At 45.3% G+C, this 19,880-nt stretch overlaps 1 protein-coding gene across 4 annotated transcripts in view; it reads right to left on the bottom strand.

The window, feature by feature from the left end:
* alpk1 (alpha-kinase 1) overlaps window positions 1-19,880 on the bottom strand; it is a 210,346-nt gene that overhangs the window by 1,647 nt on the left and 188,819 nt on the right. For all 4 annotated transcript variants that reach the window (XM_038792179.1, XM_038792183.1, XM_038792180.1 and 1 more), the window contains 4 exons: window positions 16,678-18,625; window positions 6,806-6,959; window positions 5,514-5,676; window positions 2,091-2,277 (listed from right to left, as the gene is read on the bottom strand). In XM_038792179.1, the coding sequence (XP_038648107.1) occupies window positions 2,091-2,277; window positions 5,514-5,676; window positions 6,806-6,959; window positions 16,678-18,625 (2,452 nt within the window). The remainder of the gene's footprint in view (window positions 1-2,090; window positions 2,278-5,513; window positions 5,677-6,805; window positions 6,960-16,677; window positions 18,626-19,880) is intronic.

Here is a 19,880-nt window from a genome sequence, read left to right as displayed (position 1 = left end):
GGATATATAAAAGAAACATTTTATTATCTGCTTTCAATGAGTATGGAAATGATAAAGCAATAAAAAGTTCACTGTTGGGGAGAATGCTTACAAACCATCAAAATCCTTTCAATCAGATTTTCTTTTTTAAACATATCTCAGCATCTCTCCTCTCCGAAAAACATAGCAGTGTACCCTCAGATTCAATGTGAGCAATGATAAGGAAAATTTGTTAGTGCCTTTTAAAATTATACCTTTAGTACACCTGAATTCCCATCTCTTGTGTCTTCACTTTACCTGCCTGAAGTAAGGTCCTTGATTCAGAGGAGAGTGAGGGTGGTGAGGGGCAAGAGTGTGGGGAGGGAGGTGCGAGTGGAGAGCTGAGGAACAGGGCGAGGGTGGAGAGCTGGGGATGAGAGCGGGGTGTGGAGGTTGAGGGTGAGGAGGGATGAGGGTGGAGAGTTAGAACATAGAACACTACAGCGCAGTACGGGCCCTTCGGCCCTCGATGTTGCGCCGACCTGTGAAACCATCTGAAGCCTATCTGACCTACACTATTCCATTTTCATCCATATGTCTATCCAGTGACCACTTAAATGCCCTTAAAGTTGGCGAGTCTACTACTGTTGCAGGCAGGGCGTTCCACACCCCTACTACTCTCTGAGTAAAGAAACTGCCTCTGATATCTGTCCTATATCTATCACCCCTCAATTTAAAGCTATGTCCCCTTGTGTTGGTCATCACCATCCGAGGAAAAAGACTCTCACTGTCCACCCTATCTAACCCTCTGACTATCTTATATGTCTCTATTAAGTCACCTCTCAGCCTTCTCCTCTCTAACGAAAACAACCTCAATTCCCTGAGCCTTTCCTCGTAAGACCTTCCCTCCATACCAGGCAACATCCTAGTAAATCTCCTCTGAACCCTGTCCAAAGCTTCCACATCCTTCCTATAATGTGGTGACCATAACTGCATGCAGTACTCCAGGTATGGCCGCACCAGAGTTATGTACAGCTGCAGCATGACCTTGTGGTTCCGAAACTCAATCCCCCTGCTTATAAAGGCTAGCACACCATATGCCTTCTTAACAGCCCTATTAACCTGGGTGGCAACTTTCAAGGATTTATGTACCTGGATGCCGAGATCTCTCTGTTCATCTACACTACCAAGAATCTTGCCATTAGCCCAGTACTCTGCATTCCTGTTACTCCTTCCAAAGTGAACCACCTCACACTTTTCCGCATTAAACTCCATCTGCCACCTCTCAGCCCAGCTCTGCAGCTTATCTATGTCCCTCTGTATCCTATAACATCCTTCAGCACTATCCACAACTCCACCGACCTTCGTGTCATCTGGGGGGAAGAGTGGGGATCAGGGTTTGAGGAAGGTAAGTGGTACTTCCAAATCTGGAAATTCACATGTTCCCAACCTCTGAGGTTATTCAGACCCATGGTAGTAAAAGAAGATGCACCAGCCACTTCAATGGTACAGACGGAGACCACTTGTTTAAGGAAACCCTGTCAGCCCACTTTGTCTCCAAAAAAAAGCAGCAATGGATTTATTTTCCCAGCCTCTCCACCATGCCAGTAATTCCTTGTGGTGATTAGAACATAGAACATAGAACAGTACAGCACAGAACAGGCCCTTCGGCCCTCAATGTTGTGCCGAGCCATGATCACCCTACTGAAACCCACGTATCCACCCTATACCCGTAACCCGTAACCCAACAACCCCCCCCCCTTAACCTTACTTTTATTAGGATACTACGGGCAATTTAGCATGGCCAATCCACCTAACCCGCACATCTTTGGACTGTGGGAGCAAACCGGAGCACCCGGAGGAAACCCACGCACACAGGGGGAGGACGTGCAGACTCCACACAGACAGTGACCCAGCCGGGAATCAAACCTGGGACCCTGGAGCTGTGAAGCATTTATGCTAACCACCATGCTACCCTGCTGCCCTTGTATCCACCTAATGAATAAAAAGGCCACTCCTTAACCCTGTGAACTTTGAGATGGTCCAACTGAGATTGATCCTGGCATAAAATAATCAGCATTACTGGCTTGTACATTATGAGGACAGCAGTTATCCAATGGGTGATGGATTACCTTGTAAATCAACTACTATTTCTTCCTGGTTAGAAAACTCATAGGTAAAATGTCCAAATGCAAGTCCATACATTGTTGCTTCGTATTCTTTACGAACAGTCTTTGTGTTGTTTGTTAATTTTATAAACTTCCCAAGCATGTATGGCTCCGCACTTATACAGCCCACAATTTGCTTGTCTTCCAAAAGCTGGGGAAACAGAAGTCATGTATCAAATCTTGGAGTAAATTTTAGGTTTCATTGAACATATCACCAGAGGTTATTTATGTTTGCTTGCTTTTATTTAAAACATCAACGAGGCATTGTGGGTAGAGCTCAGAAACAGTCTCTATGATGGGGATGTACTACAGGCCTCCAAACAGCCCAAGGGACGTTGAAGAACAGATATGTGAACAGATTCTGGATAGATGTAGAAATAATAGGGTTGTTGTAGTGGGAGACTTTAATTTTCCTCATTTTGACCGGAAATCCCTTAGGGCTAGGGGTCTGGATGGTGAGGAATTTGTTAAGTGTGTCCAAGAAGTTTTTTTGGAACAATGTGTCGATAGTCCGACTAGAGAGGGGGCTATATTGGACCTAGTACTAGGGAACAAGCCCGGCCAGGGCATCAAAAGTTGTAGTGGGAGAACAAGTGGCGAACAGTGACCACAATTCCGTAAGCTTTCGGATACTCATGGAAAAGGACGAGTGCTGTTCAAGGGTTAAGGTGCAAAATTGGAGGAAGGCTAACTACAACTAGATTAGGCAGGATTTGGAGGCTATTGTTTGGGAGAGGCCTTTTGAGGGTAAATCCACAGTTGGCATGTGGGAGTCTTTTTAAAGGAGCAGTTGATGGGAGTGCAGGACAGGCATGTGCTGGTAAAAAGGAAGGACAGGAAAGGCAGGATTCGGGAACCATGGATGACCAGGGAAATTGAGAATCTTGTCAAAAAGAAAAAAGATGCATAGTGAGGTACAGGCAACTAAAAACAGATAAAGCACTTGAGGAATACAAGGAGAGTAAAAAATAGCTCAAGCAGGGAGATAGGAGAGAAAAAAAGGGCAACAAAATGTCCTTGGCAGACAGGATTAAGGAGAATCCCAAGACATTTTATTTATTTAGTTATTTTTAAAATAAATTTTGAGTACCCAATTATTTATTTATTTTTACAATTAAGGGGCAATTTAGCATGGCCAATCCACCTAACTTGCACATATTTGGGTTGTGGATGTGAAACCCATGCAGACATGGAGAGAATGTGGAAACTCCACATGGACAATGACCCAGAGCCAGGATTCGAACTCGGGTCCTCAGTGCCGCCGTCCCAGTACTAACCACTGCACCACATGCCGCCATCCAAGGCATTTTTTACGTATATTAGGAACAAGAGGCTAGCTAGAGAAAGAGTTGGTCTACTCAAGGACAAAGGAGGGAAATTATGTGTAGAACCAGAGGAAGTAGATGAGGTCCTTAATGAGTATTGTGCATCGGTATTCACAAAGGAGAGGGACACATTGATTGGTGGTGTCTCAGAACGATGTGTAAACACTTTAGAACAGGTTGTTATTATGAGGGAAGAATTGTTAGGTGTGTTCAAAAGCATTAAGGTAGACAAATCCCCAGGGTCAGATGACATATATCCCAGATTACTGAGGGAGACAAGAGATGAAATCGCTGGGCCTCTGACAGAAATCTTTGTGTCCTCATTGGCCACAGGTGAGATTCCAGAGGATTGGAGGATAGACAATGTTGTACCATTGTTTAAGAAGGATTGCAGGTCTGTGTGGAGTTTACATATTCACCCTGTGTTTGCGTGGGTTTCGCCCCCACAACCCAAAGATGTGCAGGGTAGGTGAATTGACCACACTAAATTGCCACTTAATTGGAAAAATAAATTGGGTACTTGAAAATTAAAAAAAAAAGAAGGGTTGCAAGGATAATCTGGGTAATTATAGGCCAGTGAGCTTGACGTCAGTGATAGTGAAATTGTTGGAAAAGATTCTCAGAGATAGGATCTATGCACATTTGGAATTGAATGGTCTTATTAGGGACAGACAGCATGGTTTTGTACGAGAAAGGTCACAACTCACTAATTTGATTGAATTTTTTGAGGAGCTGACAAAAATGATTGATGAGGGAAGGGCTGTGGATGTTGTCCACATGGACTTTAGTAAAGCATTTGATAAGATCCCTCATGGCAGGATGGTGCAAAAGATTAGATCACATAGGGTCAGGGGTGAACTAGCTGGATGGATCCAGAACTGGCTTGGCCATGGAAGACAGAGGGTAGCAGTGGAAGGGTGTTTTTCCGAATGGAGGTCTGTAACTAGTGGTGTTCCGCAGGGACCTCTGCTCTTTGTAATATATATAAATGACTTGGTAGAAAACTTGATTAGCAAGTTTGCGGATGATGCTAAGATTGCAGGAGTTGCAGATAGTGATGAAGATTGTCAGAGAATACAACAGGTTATAAATAGGCTGCAAAATTGGGCAGAGAAATGGCAGGTGGAATTTAACCCGGACAAATGAAAGATGATGCATTTTGGTAGATCCAATTCAGATGGGAGCTATAAAATAAATGGCAGAACCATCAGGAGCATAGAGACACAGATAAAACCGGGCGCACAGGTCCACAGATCCTTAAAAATGGCAGCACAGGTGAAAATGGTGGTATAGAAGCCACAAATTGGAGTTACACTCACTGGTATTTAGATAGGTTAAACTATGATTTGATCACAGTTTTCAAGGCATTAAGGCGAACAGGGGTAAGTTATTTAGGGAGAATCTGGCCCAGGTTTTCAGGGATAAAAACAGAAAATACTGGACAAACTCAGCTGGTAGGACAGCATCTGTGGAGAGAGAAGGGAGCTAATGTTTCCGGTCTGGATGAACCTATCAAAACTGCCTGAACTTTGACAAAGAGTCATCCAGACTCGAAACGTTAGCTCCCTTCTCTCTCCACAGATGCCGTCAAATCTGCTATCAAGTGTTTTCTGGTTTTGTTTTCCAGATTCTAGCATCTGCAGTAAATTGCTTTTATCCCAGTTTTTCAGGGACCTTGCTGGAGTGGAATTGGAAACAAGTGATGAACACTCTCCTCCACTGACTCCAGTTCCCATAGTGATATTGCATCAGCCAGCCAATAACAACTGGCAGGTGGGGTGGCTGACCACTCCATAGCCAAAACTGGGCTTTGAGGCAGCAGCCACGTAGTCACCTGATAAGGAAGGAAGTACTGGCGCTATGTTTAAAGGGCCATCAGCACTAAACCCAGATAACAATGTCCTTTGCTCTCGCAACCATCCTCTGAAGGCTCAGGCCTGGAAGAATCCTCCAGCATCCTGCTACAATGACCCCTCCAGTATGCAGCTACTTGAAGTAAAATGTTATCCTTGAAAAAGTGACATGCTATGACAGATAGTATGAAACATATACCTGGACTTACCAGAAGAACTGAGGCTGGGATGTAATATATTTGTGTAGGAACTTGCTGCTCATACAGATTTTTGTTGAATTCTGTCACATAGTATTGTGCTGTCATCTGGCGTTCAACATCATTGAAGTGGTAAGCAAGCTCTTTTGATCTTTTGTACTGCTTTCCAACATACCTGGGTTTGTCAAAGAAAAATTTGTTAAGGCACCAAATTTCATTCTTGTTGGGTAAAAGGAGCACTTCATTGGTCATGCAGGGAGCACACTGCCTGTGATTTTCCACTGCTGGAATTAACTACAAAAACACTGGAATCACCTGACGATTGAAAAACATAAATAAGGGCGGCGCGGTGGCAGAGTGGTTAGCACTGCTGCCTCAAAGCACCAGGGACCCGGGGTTCATTCCCGTCTTGGGTGACTGCCTGTGTGGAGTTTGCACATTCTCCCCGCGGATTTCCTCCGGGTGCTCTCGTTTCCTCCCACAGTCAGGAGATGTGCAGGTTAGGTGGACTAGCCATACTAAATTGCCCCTCAGTGTCCAAAAGGTTAGGTGGGGTTTCAGGGATAGGGTGGGGGCATAGGCCGAGGTAGGGTTACTTTTCGGAGGTTGGTGCAGACTTGATGAGCCAAATGGCCTCCGTATGCCTTGTAGGTATTCTATGATCTAAGCATGTTCATACCTCTACCCTACTGTGATACTGCAGGGAACCGTTTGCCCTACTTCATTCAATCTGCTCCGTATAGTGGGTGAATGCAAAGATTACCCCCCACCCCCCCGCTTTCATGAAGGCACTAAGTAGCAATACTTAATTATGAACCAAGTCATTGTGCCACAGGGGGCATCACAACTTGGCTTTCCATCCTTATCTAACAACTCACTCAATCCAGCAGCTACAATCAGAGAGTGATATCTAGCCCCTGTTGGTTCATTCATTGAGCTCAGCTAATGAAATAGAGATTGTAAACAAACTAACTATTGATATGTGTGTCTCACCAATTGAGCATTTTAAGAGAGCTGCAATTATTGCAACAATTAATCAATGAAAAGGGAGGATAATGACTTGGAATTTATGTGAGGATATGACCTCAAAACACGGATTTCTATTTGTCATTGCATTGTCATCACTGAGTCAAAATCCTGGAACTCCCTCTCTGACAAAATTGTGTGAGTAATCTCATATTGTGGACTGCAGCATTTCAAGAAACCTTCTTTTCAAGAACATCTAGGGATGGGCATTAAATGGCAGAAACAGGTAGCAAGTAAGTTGACAAGTCTACTATAAAGGAGATGAGAAACTGAAGTACCTGCCCAGTATTTCTTCTTGGTGTAGAAAACGCATCTCCAAAGCTATCCTCTGGGCACCTATTTTGTCCACAACTAAAGGCTTACCAATATAAACCAGAGTTTCTTGGGCTGTCCAAGTGTCATTTCTCTTGCTATATTTAAACAGCAGGGCACCTGAAAAAAAAACATTGTAACCATATATTTCATTCCCACAGAACCTTAGTATCTCTATAGCGCAGACAGAGGCCATTCAACCATTGAGTCTGCACCGGCCCTCCTAAAGACTATGCTACCGGGGCCTACTCCCCCACCCCATCCCCACAAGCCTTGTAACCTAACTTACACAACTTTGGGCACAAAAGGGCAATTTAGCAAGGCTAATCCACCTAACCTGTGCATATTTTACATTAAGGGGCAATTTAGCATGGCCAATCCACCTAAGCTGCACATCTTTGGCCTGTGGAAGGAAACCCGAGCACCTGGAGGAAACCCACGCAGACACAGGGAGAACTTGTAAACTCCACAAAGACAATCACCCAAGGCCAGAATTAGCACTGTGGGATAGCCATGCTAACCACTGTGCCACAGTGATGTTCTTCCTGAGGAAGTGATCAAGTAGATCACTTGAGAGAAATATTATGGGTTTGTAAATTAGCTATCCCACTTTGCCACTGTAACAATAACATAATTGTAATTCCAAAACACCCAGGCCTAAAGTATCTGAGGATGGTGCCCTTTTCAGGTGCCCAGGCAGTTTATTGAATTTTAGTTCTTTAAGTATCTCCAAAATGTTTTCTTGGTTGATATTAATTACTTTAAGTTAAACATTCTTATTTGTTCCTTGGTTACCTTCTGTTTCTTCTACAGTGAAGACAGAGGGAGACATGTGTAACTGGTTCCTGCTCAACTCTCTGCCATCACAAGTCTGCACCTGCCATAAAATACAAAGTTTGCATGGCCTCAATTTGGTGCTCATCCTTGTCTGACCTTTGCTAATGGTCTTACTTAGGAAAGGATGAATTGCGTTAGAAGCAGCTCAGAGAAGGTTCACTCAACTGATTCCTGGGATGAAGGGATTATTTTATGGGGAAAGATTGAATGGGGAATTGCAGGTATTGGCATTTCCACACGCCTGCTACCTTTGTCCTTTTAGGTGGTATAGACTGGCCTTACACTTATTGGTGTTTAGAAAAGTGTGAAGTGATCTTATTGAGACATACAAGATCCTGAGGAGACTTGACAGGGTGGATGCCGAGGTGATGTTTTCTCTCGTGGGGATGTCTCGAACTTGGGGATACAGTTTTATAAAACTGAGATGAGGAGAAATCTTTTCTATCCGAGGGTCATTCCATTCCAATTCTCTTTTCTCACCTAATTGTCCACTTAAGATAAACATTCATTTGTTTCCAGAACAGGTCACTACTCTGTAATCAGTGGCTTGAGGGGCGCCACTCCACATCAAGCGTAGCTGACCAGGAGTCTCTTCCGCACTTACCACCAGCCATTGGCATGTTGGAAGGATTTACAGGTTGACACTCAACCTGTTTGTCCTTGTAATGAACGCATCTTCCTTGGCCATCAAGTCTCGGCTCGGACTCAAACCTGGAGCTTCTGGTTCAATGCGACCCATTGCACCACAAGATCTCACAGAGGTTCATTAGTCTAGTCTATGGAATTCCCTTCTTCAGGGAGGTTAGACATAGACATAGAATTTACAGTGCAGAAGGAGGCCATTCAGCCCATCGAGTCTGCACCAGAAAGAGCATCCCACTTAAGCCCACACCTGAAACCCAGCAACCCCACCCAACCACTTTGGGCATTAAGGGCAATTTAGCATGGCCAATCCACCTAACCTGCATTTCTTTGGACTGTGGGAGGAAACAGAGCTCCCGGAGGAAATCCACGCAGACACGAGGAGAACGTGCAGACTCCTCACAGACAGTGACCCAAGCCAGAAATCGAACCTGCATTGAATATATTCAAGGTTGAGTTAAATAGATTTTTGATCAACAAAGGGGGGCCAGGGCAGCACGGTGGCACAGTGGTTAGCATTGCTGCCTACGGCGCTGAGGACCCGGGTTCGAATCCCGGCCCTGGGTCACTGTCCGTGAGGAGTTTGCACATTCTCCCCGTGTCTGCGTGGGTTTCACCCCCACAACCCAAAAGATGTGTAGGATCGGTGGATTGGCCACACTAAATTGCCCCTTAATTGGAAAAAATAATTGGGTACTCGAAATTTATTAAAAAAAACAAAGGGGGGCCAGGGACAGACCGGAAAATGGAGTTGAGACCATAATCAGATGAGCCATGATTTTATCAATGTCAGAGGTCGGAGCAAGCTTCAGAGGATAAATGGTAAATTCCTCCTCCTAATTCTTGTCTTCTTATGTATTTTTGTGTCATGTGCTATTCATGCTATTTTAGTTTTGGTGACAAAGTGATACGTGTGGAAATAAGGCGCATGAAAATGTCAAATTTGTCGAGAAGAAGAAAAAAAACAGAAGTTATTATACCACAATTTAGAATCACTAAAACTATTGTGAAAAAAATATAACAAAGGAGTGCCAGTACCTGAGATGTGGTGCAGTGAATGAAACATTTTGAGCGAGGATGCTCAAATCTTTTGTAGACTCAATTTTTCAATTGGGATGTTCATTTCCAAAATAATCTTTAATTTTCTTGATTAATAGCCAGAGAATATTACTATTTTTAAATATATACTTAGATTACCCAATTCTTTTTTTTCCAATTCAAGGGCAATTTAGCGTGGCCAATCCACCTTCCCCTGCACATCTTTGGGTTGTGGGGGTGAGAAGCACATAGACACGGGGAAAATGTGCCAACTCCACACAGACAGTGACCCAGAGCCAGAGATTATTTGATTGAGACATGTTTTTAAAAAAATTATATCATGGAATGTGGGCATCACTCCAGGATTTGTTCCATGGAAGGTGCTAGTGAGCTGCCTTCTTGAACCGCTGCTGTCAACCTATTTTAAATACACTCACTGTGCTGTCAGGAATGGGGTTCCAGGATTTTGACCCAGCGACAGTGAAGGAACAGTAATATAGTTCAAAGTCAGGATGATGTGTGCCTTGCAGGAGAACCTGCAGGTGGTGGTGTTCCCTTGCATCTGTCGCCCTTGTCCTTCTGGGTGGTAGAGGTCATATATTTGGAAGATGCAGTCAAAGCAGGCTTGCTGATTGCTGCAGTGCATTGTGTAGATGGTACACACTGTTGCCACTGTGCGTCGGTGGGGGAGTGAATGTTGGCATTGGTGGATGAGGCGCTGATCAAGGGGGCTGTTTTGTCCTGGGTGGTGTTGAGTTTCCATTAGACCATAAGACGTAGGAACAGAAATAGGCCATTCGGCCCATCAGGTCTGCTCCAAGATTCAATGAGATCATGACTGATTATATGATAATCCTCAACTCTACTTCCCACCTAATCCCCATAACCCTTGATTCCCTTACTGATTAAAAATCTGTCTATCTTAGCCTTGAACTTATTTACTAACCCAGCCTCCAACGTTCTCTGCAGTAAAGAATACCACAGATTCACTATCATCTGAGAGAAGAAATGACTCCTCAACTCTGTCTGAAATGGGTGACCCATTACTCGGAGATTATGTCCTCTGGTGCTAGACACTCCCACAAGGGGCAACAACATCTTAGCACCTACCGTGTCAAGGCCCAATGCAAATCCTAAATGTCTCTATAGGATTCAATAGGAATCAAGGGATATGGGTATTGAACCTGATGACCAGCCATGATCATAATAAATGGGGAGGCAGGCTCGAAGGGCCAAACGGCCTCCTCCTGCTTCTATTTTCTATGCATGTTTCTACGTCTCAATAAGGTCACATCTCATTCTTCTAAACTCCAATGAGTACAGGCCCAACCTACTCAACCTCTCCAGTGAACCTTCTCCGGACTTCCCCCTGTGCCGGTGTATCTTTCCTTAGATAAGGGGTCCAAAACTGTCCACAGTATTCCAGATGTGGTCCAACTAGTTCCTTGTGTAGTTTTAGCAAGATTTCTCTATTTTTATACTTATTTCCTTTTGAAATGAATGCCAATATTCCATTTGCCTTCTCTATTACCTGCCGAACCTGAATGGCTAGCTTGAATGTTGTTGAAGCTGCACTCAACCAGACAAGTGGAGAGTATTTCATCACACTCCTGACCTATGCCTTCTAGGTGATGAACAGGCTCTGGGAGTCAGGAGGTGAGTTACGCACCATAGAATTCCTAGTCTCTCTCCTACTCTTCCAGTGACAGTATTCATACGGCTGGTGCAATCACTTCTCTAGTTAATGGTACCCCAGAGTGTTGATGGTCAGGGTGTTAGTTCTGGTAATACCACTGAATATCAAAGGGAGATAGTTAGATTCTCCCTTGTTGGAGAGGGTCATTACCTGGCCAGTGATGAGTCCAAGTCTAAACAGTTTCCAGGTCTTTCTGCATATGTAAGAAGTCTTACAACACCTGGTTAAAGTCCAACAGGTTTGTTTCGAATCACTAGCTTTCAGAGCACTGCTCCTTCCTCAGATGATTGAAGAGGTGGGTTCCAGAAACATTTATATAGACAAAGTCAATGATGCAATACGATACTTTGAATGCAAGTCTTTGCAGGTAATTAGTCTGCAAACCCCGGATTGCAGGGGTGCGACCACCAGGTAAATAAGGTTAATCCCACAGGAAGGGGGTGAAACAAAGGTTTATCATCTGGAATTTCAGTGAACTTTTTAAAAAAAAATAAATTTAGAGTACCCAATTATTTTTTCCAATTAAGGGCCAATCCACCTGTCCTGCACATGTTTGGGTTGTGGGGGTGAAACCCACGCAGACACGGGGAGAATGTACAAACTCCTCACGGACAGTGACCCAGGGCCGGGATTCGAACCCGGGTCCTCAGCGCCGTAGGCAGCAATGCTAACCACTGTGCCACCGTGCCGCCCGAATTTCAGTGAACTTAACGGCCCAGTGAATAGATCCAGAGTCTTTGCCCATTCGGGAATTTTGAAAGCCGACATAGTCTTCCTTCAAGAGATGCACCTGAGGGAGAAAGACCAACAGCAGGTAAAGGAGGGCTGGGTGGGACAGACGTATCATTCATATTACAGGACAAGGGCTAGCGGGGTAACTATTCTGATTAGCTAGGAGACGGTGTTTACAATGATAAAAACGGTTACAGACCCAGGGGGATGGCAAGTCATGGTCAGCACTATCCTAGATGGGGCACCAATAGTCCGGGTAAACGTGTAAGTGCCCAACTGGGACGACACGGATTTCATAAAGAAGACCATGGTGGAAATTCCTGACATTGTCACACACCGACTGATCATGGGGGGTGGGGGAGAGACTTTAACTGTACAGGACCCATTAACAGACCGATCAAATCCCAGAAAGGGAAAAAGACAGGCATGGCTAGGGAACTGGGAGCATTCATGGAACAGATGGGAGAAGTGGACTCATGGCGGTTCCTACATCCCTGTGAGAAGGAATTCTCGTTCATCTCACTGGTGCAGGAGGTATACACCCAAATCAACTTCTTTCCAGTGGGGAAATCTGTGCTTTCAAAAATAGAGTGGAATTCTCCGTGATAGTCATCTCCAATGTGCTCCACATTACAGGGATAAGAGGTTCGAGGTGTTCCCAACATCCTGCATGGAGGTTGGACACGGACCTCTTGGCTGACACTTCTGTAAACATCACAGGCCAGCAGCGAGTACATCATTAACAACCAGAATGGGGAAGTCTCACCTGCCACGTTCTGGGAGGCACTGAAGGCGGCGACTATGGGAGAGATTATAACCTACAAGGCACATAGACACAGGGAAGAAAGGGCGGCCATGCAGCAACTGATCAACTCCATCCCGGAGGTTGACAAAAAATACTTACTCCAAGGCCCCGACCGTAGATCTTCTGGCAGAGAGGAAAAAGCTACAAATGGACTTTAATCTGTTATCCACCAGGACAGCAGTGCACCAACTCCACCAGACACGGGGGACCTTTTATGAGCACGGAGAGAAGGCTAGCCACCTGTTGGCGCTCCAGCTGAGAAAGCAAGGAGCCACAAAAGGGATAGCACAGGTGAAAGATAGCAGAGGCAGACTGGTAGCCAAACCAAAAAAGGTCAACCAAGCATTTGAGGCCTCTTACTGGGGGCTGTACACCTTTGAGCCCCCTGACAGGGACTCGGGATGAAACGGTTCCTCGGTGGGCTGGACATGTCAGTCGTGGGGGACGATAGATGGAGGGAGTTGGAAGCACCAATAGGACTGGGAGAGGTCATGGAGAGCATCAACACCATGCAGGCAGGGAAGAAGTCTATAAAACAGTCACACCAGCACTGACCCCCGCACCTATGGAAGATGTACGCAGATTCACTAGCGAGGGGCACCCTGCCTTCAACACCAATGCAGGCCACTATATCGCTGATATAAAGACCGATGGAATGCGGATCATATGAAGCCATTTCGCTGTAGATGCAAAAATACTCGCAAACGTCCTGGCCAAGAGACTGGACAACTAAGTACCAGAAGTGGTCATAGAGGATCAGACAAGCTTCGTCAAGGGTAGACAACTAACTGAATATCAGACGGCTGCTGAATGTGTGACTGACCCCATCCGGGGAGAGAACACCAGAGGTGATCGCCTACCTGGATGCAGAAAAGGCCTTCGACAGAGTGAATGAAAGTACCCCATAGAGGTACTGGAGCTGTATGGGCTAGGTACAGTGTTCGCCTCCTGGGTGAAACTCCTGTACAATGACCTGAAGGTGAGCATTGGACGAACACCACCAGCTCTGAATATCTCCAGTTGCACAGAGGCACCAGGTAGGGATGGGCTCTTGTCCGCCCTGGTAATCGAACCCCTGGGTGATCGCTCTGTGAAACGTGAGAGGCTGGAAGGTCATCCAAAGAGTAGGCAGGGAGCACAGAGTCTCACTCTATGCGGATTACCTGCTCCTGTATATCACGGACCCGCAGAATGGCCTGAAAGTAATCATGGAGCTCCAGGAAGAGTTTGGGACCTTCTTGGGCTATAAACTCAACCTGGGCAAGAGCGAAGTCCAGAAAAGTGGTGGTAGCCACATTGAAAACATGGAACCAGATTAGACAACAGTTCCACTTAACCGAGTTGTCCACCATGGCCTCCATCTGTGGTAACGTCAAACTCCCACCAGCCATGCTGAACACCATTTTTAAGAAGTGGAGACAGGATGGGGGTCGCTAGCGGTCAGGGACTTTTACATGGAGGACAGACTTGCAACCCTGTATGAGCTGACGGAAAGACTGGAGCTACCAGTAGTTCAGGCAGCACGGTAGCACAAATGATTAGCACTGTGGCTTCACAGCGCCAGGGTCCCAGGTTCGATTCCCTGCTGGGTCACTGTCTGTGCGGAGTCTGCACGTTCTCCCCGTGTCTGCATGGGTTTCCTCCGGGTGCTCCGGTTTCCTCCCATAGTCCAAAGACGTGCAGGTTAGGTGGACTGGCTATGATCAATTGCCCTTAGTGACCAAAAAAGATTAGATGGGGTTATTGGGTTACGGGGATAGGGTGGAAGTGAGAGGTTAAGTGGGTCGATACAGACTCGATGGGCCAAATGGCCTCTTTCTGCACTGTGTGTTCTATGTTCGATGTACCGAATGGACAGGAGCTCTGACATTTACAACTCAAAATCTTTTGCCGCAAGGAGACAATGAGGCACCCTAGGGCCCTGAGAGACACATTGCTGGAGGAACTGCTGGACGTGGACAGTGTGGAGAAAGGGAACTGTGGGGGGAAATATACGAACAACATTTAGAAAGGGTGAGAACACCATTAGACAGCGAAAGACACAAATGTGAGGACAAACTTGGGACTGAAGTAGGGTGGGGACTGCGGAGTAAAACACTAAGTAGGGCCAACTCCATCACCTCCTGCGCAAGGCTAAGTTTCATGCAGTTTAAAGTGGCGCACAGAGCGCACCTAACCAGAACCCGAATTAATAGGTCTTTGTGGAGGTGGAGGGCACATGTGAATGGTGCCAGTAAGGCCCGGCCAACCACACCCACATGTTCTGGGCCTGCCCCCGTCTTGTCGGGTTCTGGACAGCCTTCTTTGAGGCGATGTCCAAGGTTCTAGGGGTGAGGGTGGAACCTTGCTCGAGAGTGGCAGTCTTCAGGGTGTCAGGCCAGCCAGAACTGCACATGGGGAGGAGCAAAATTACTTTTGCTCCCTTAATCGCATGCTGGGGAATCCTCCTCGGCTGACGATCAGCAGCACCACCCACAGCTACAGACTGGTTGGCTGACCTGTCGGAATTTCTCCACCTGGAGAAGATCATACACCATCCGAGGGTCGGACGAGGTCCTTCACAAAGCGTGGGTTCTATTCATCAGCCTGTTCCAAGACATGTTCGAAGCCAATAGTGGTTAAGAAGAAAGAGAGGAGGGGGGAACCTGATGAGACCATCAATTCACAAGACACGTGATTGGAAGTGAACAGTGGTTTTAATAGTCTTACAACTGAGCCTGCCTGCGACGAGATGAACTGGCAGCAGGCTCACGACTGCAGATCTTTATACTTCCGGTTAGTGGGAGGAGCCATGGGCGGAGCCAAGGGTGGAGCCCAGTACAAACTCCTCATCTCCCCCTATGGGCAGAGCCGCACAACGGCTCGTATACAGAGCCCACAAGGACACAATACATATGATACAACACAGTGTGAATTACTAGGTTTATAATTCACCACAGGACCAACAAGGGCAGACATTGCCCAGAACAGATAGTAACAAAGGGGAGGGTGGGATGCGGCGGCAGTAAGGAAGGACCCCAGGGAAGTATCAGGAAGGGACATGGGAAAAGAGCAAGGATGGTGTGGGAGCAGAGGGCCACGCCCCCCAGCGAAGCCATCGGGGCACCAGCAACAATCACAAAATGAAAGAAAGAATATAACAATACATGGCGGAATGGGGGCGGCACGGTGGCGCAGTGGTTAGCACTGCTTCTTCACAGCACCGAGGACTGGGTTCTATCTGGGATCTGGGTTACTGTTCATGTGGAGTCTGCACATTCTTCCCGTGTCTGTGTGCAGACAGGTGGATTGGCCACACTAAATTGGCCCTTAATTGGAAAAAAAAGAATTGGGCACTTAAAATTAAAAAAAACACCTATGGCAGGAGAAGGGGACAAGACAGAACCCAACTATCAATGGGGGGATGAGAGGGGGTGGCGTGGGGGGGAAGCGAGAGCAAGGAAAGGGGGAGGGCAACAAAAGGGGTACCTGTAATTGTACATAAGAAATTATTCTGTGAATATTATGTGTTTTATATGTCTAATTGTTAAATGTTACTTTTACTCCTTTCATATTTCTTCAACAGAAGGAAAATTTATTTTTCTCTGATCTCCTGGCCAATATCTATCAACCAACATTATTAAAACAGATTATTTGATCATTATATCATTATAGTTTATGGGAGCTTGCTGTGCACAAATTAGCTGCCCTATTTCCTACATTACAGTGACTATACTTCAAACATTATTTGATTTTTAAACTTCATTCATGGAATGTGGGTGTTGCTGGCTGGGCCAGCATTTATTCTCCATCCCTAGTTGCCCTTGAACTTGCCAGGCCATTTCAAAGGACATCTTAGGAGTCAACCACGTTTCTGTGGGTCTGGAGTGTGCAAAAGCACTTTGGGATTAATGAATTCATGAAAGATGTTGTGTAAATATAAATCTTTCTTTCCTAGAGGAAACTGTTGGATACACAATCATTGTCTGGGGCAGAGATTTGAACACAGATAAACTGGAGAGAAAATTAATTGAACATTGTTTGAATCGATCTAATATCTAATTGATCTAATTCTATTAAAATACCCCCAATTGAGTAAAATGACTTACTGCAAGTGTCTTTTAGTTTATGAGGGTAGAATACTCCAGTGCCCGTAATTCTCTCTATAAGCCACTCATGGCTTACACCTGCAAACAGCATTTTGCAATCTTCATCAGTTATAACACGCCTCTCAAATGTTTGGTTCTTTCTTGAAAGAAACACAAAGGAACTGCTACTTGAACTCGCTGATGGAGCAACATAATTAAGGTCTGAGCAATTGCTTGAAAAAAAGGGTGATTTGTACCATGACCTAAAAGAGGTGCTGGAATTGAGGCTGCTCTTTAGGAACTGGTTACTCAGTCTGTCACCTCCACTTTCAGCTTCTGTCGGTGACACTTTGCCACACCCTTTGCCAGATTCCTTGTTGGACAGTGAACATTGAGCAGAACTGTCCTTCCTTTGGACTGCTTCATGATCATGCGCCTCCGGTTCCTTTCTTTCATCCGGATGTTTGTGCACCATCTCAGAGACTCCTTCGGTAATCGGAAGATTATTGCTGTCTTCTGTATCGCCAACAGTCTCTGCTGTTGGGTCAACTTCTATTATTTCAGATGGCCCGCTTTCCTTTGACAAAGAGAGACTTTTCTTAGCAAAACTCACATCATTCTTACTGCCAATTGAGGTAGGCTTAGTGGCATTTGAATCAGACTGAAAACAAGAGGGTTTTACATAACCATATTCATTTGTGGCTGGAAGCATTTTGTTCATGTCGTCAGCAGTTTCTGCATCAGAGTCAACCATCTCAAATGAACTATTCTCTCCTGAAGAAAAGGAGGCAATTTTCCTGATGTTTTCGGAATCTAAAGCAGTTCTTGAAGTTTGATATCTGGTTCTATATGTTGGATCGGAGGGACTGCAATGATCTTGATCATGTCTGGTGGTCTTCATATAACTACCTGTCTTGTTATCCTCTTCAGTTGAGCAGTCTGTGTCCACAGTGAATGGATATGGTTTCCTTCCAACCCCGGATAGCCCATTATCTTTGATCATGTCCTCCCAGCTGCCAGAAGATCCTGACCCAGATGCTTTGAACCAGGATTTCAAGGAGGAGCTGGAGCCATGACTGTCTTTCAAACATCCTGTGCACCCTTTACTCATGTTGCCCTTGTCCTCTGATATTACATCATCCACTTCCGTCTCCGCATCTATCGAGACATTGGGTGGGCCATTTTTTGAGCAGCCTTGGGGAATGCGACTGTTTTTAGGAGAGTCAACATTTTGTTTCTCAGCTTTGCCTGCACTTGATAATTCGTTATTCCTGCTTTGCAACCCGTCACTATTTTTCCTCATTGTTGTCTCTTTTGGTAGCGGGTGCTGAAGATGATCATGGCCACCAGGGTGAAGTGCACTTACGTTGGTATCAGCGGTATCAAATTCTTTTGTTTCTGTTTTGAAAGCAGTTATGCAACTGTAGGCTGATGTCTCTTTGCTATTTTGTTGTCCTCTGCAGGCTCTTTCAAATACTGTGCATATTGTTGTGTGATACTGTGTATGTCTTTCAAGGACTTGATCAAAGGCGATTCTGCCCTTGACTATCGGCTTATCCCAGTAATGTTTGTAGTGATCGGGGACATACGACTTAATATCAGAGTTGCAGAGATCTTTTATTTGCAAATGAACTTTGACTTGGCTGATCAGGTCCATGATTTCCTGTGCCAATGATTCCTGGGTTTGAGTGCTGTACAGATACAATTTTTTCATTGCCTCTTTGCACAATTGTCTTGCCTCTTTAAGGTTCCCACTCTTATCTGTGAGCCAGTTGTGTACAGTGGTAAGAGAGAAAGCTGCTTTAACAAAGCCATGCAGTTCTTGTTTACTTGTTATCATTTCACCACGTCTCTTGGTAAGGAGACCTATTTCAAAGGCCTCCTTTGCTTGGGAAAGGTAGAACTGTCTTTCTTCTTCTGTCCGTTCCCTTTTAAAACTATATGAAAGGAGACATGTTCCATAAATGTTCTGGGGGAGTAAATAAAGAGTGGCAGTTAAAGCTCTTTCTATTTCAAATTATTTTGACAATGATTAGCAGGCTGATCACATATCAAGTCTTTAATATGATGGATGATTGCACTGAAAGCACTCACATCAATAACTTGACCAAATTTTACAGACACTGCAGAATTTAATACACTCTGGTTTTTGGACTACAATGTTAGCTATATGCACACCCTCGTAAACCACTTCTTTCACTTTAACAGCCCTCCCATGCTAGTTGATCAATTCTGCGCACCACCTGGCTCTTCATTATTGTCATAAGTAGGCTTACATTAACACTGCAATGAAGTTACTGTAAAAATCTCCCAGTCAAGAAACTCCTGCGCCTCTTCGGGTACACAGAGCGAGAATTTGGAATGTCCAATTCACCTAACAAGCACGTCTTTCGGGACTTGAGGGAGGAAACTGGAGCACTCGGGAGAACGTGCAGACTCCGCACAGACAGTGACCCAAGCCGGGAATTGAACCTGGGACCCTGACACTGTGAAGCAACAGTGCTAACCACTGTGCTACCGTGCCGCCTTTCATCATCCTATACTGTATCATTCAAATAGTTTCTGGATCACTGCCGTTCCTGAGGAAGGAGCAGTGTTCCGAAAGCTCTTGATTTGCAACAAACCTGCTGGACTTTAACCTGTTGTTGTAAGACGTCTTACTGCATTCACTTGGGAACAAGGCCCTGGTCATCAATGAGTTTATTCTACGTGACTGTGCCACATCCTGGCCTTGAGACTAACCTGACTGAGGAATTAATGATACTTTCCCTCTACTGAAAACCTTCCCTCCTCCTTATCCCTTTCAGAACTTTCCCTAACCAATGTGCCATGGCGGCAGTATTGCCGGCATCACAAACACATAAATTGGCCTGTCCCTTTAATTCGCTGGCACTTTCTCCTCCTTTGTGCATTTCACCTTGTTCTCCCCTCCTTGCCACTCATTTAATGTCCTTGTTCTCTACAACCCACCCATGCTTTATGCCAATTTTGTTCACTCATCACTGCTTTGCTCCCTTATGCTCATTTCAGTTGCTCCTTGATTTGAGGATGATGCCTACTCAGGGTCACAAGTTTCTGCCCTTTAACTTCATGTGGCTGAACAGGCTAATTCTCAGCCCACAGATCTTTGGGTACATGGAGCAGGACATTCCATGAGGTAATGGGATATAGAGTGCAGGATTTGCCTCCTTTTCTTACCATCTTTTCCGTCGCTCTGCCGCAAC

This window comes from Scyliorhinus canicula, chromosome 3 (assembly GCF_902713615.1).
Source record: "Scyliorhinus canicula chromosome 3, sScyCan1.1, whole genome shotgun sequence".
Classification (NCBI taxonomy): Eukaryota; Metazoa; Chordata; class Chondrichthyes; order Carcharhiniformes; family Scyliorhinidae; genus Scyliorhinus; species Scyliorhinus canicula.
Note: the sequence above shows the minus strand (reverse complement) of the source record. Positions and strands in the feature narration are given on the sequence as shown.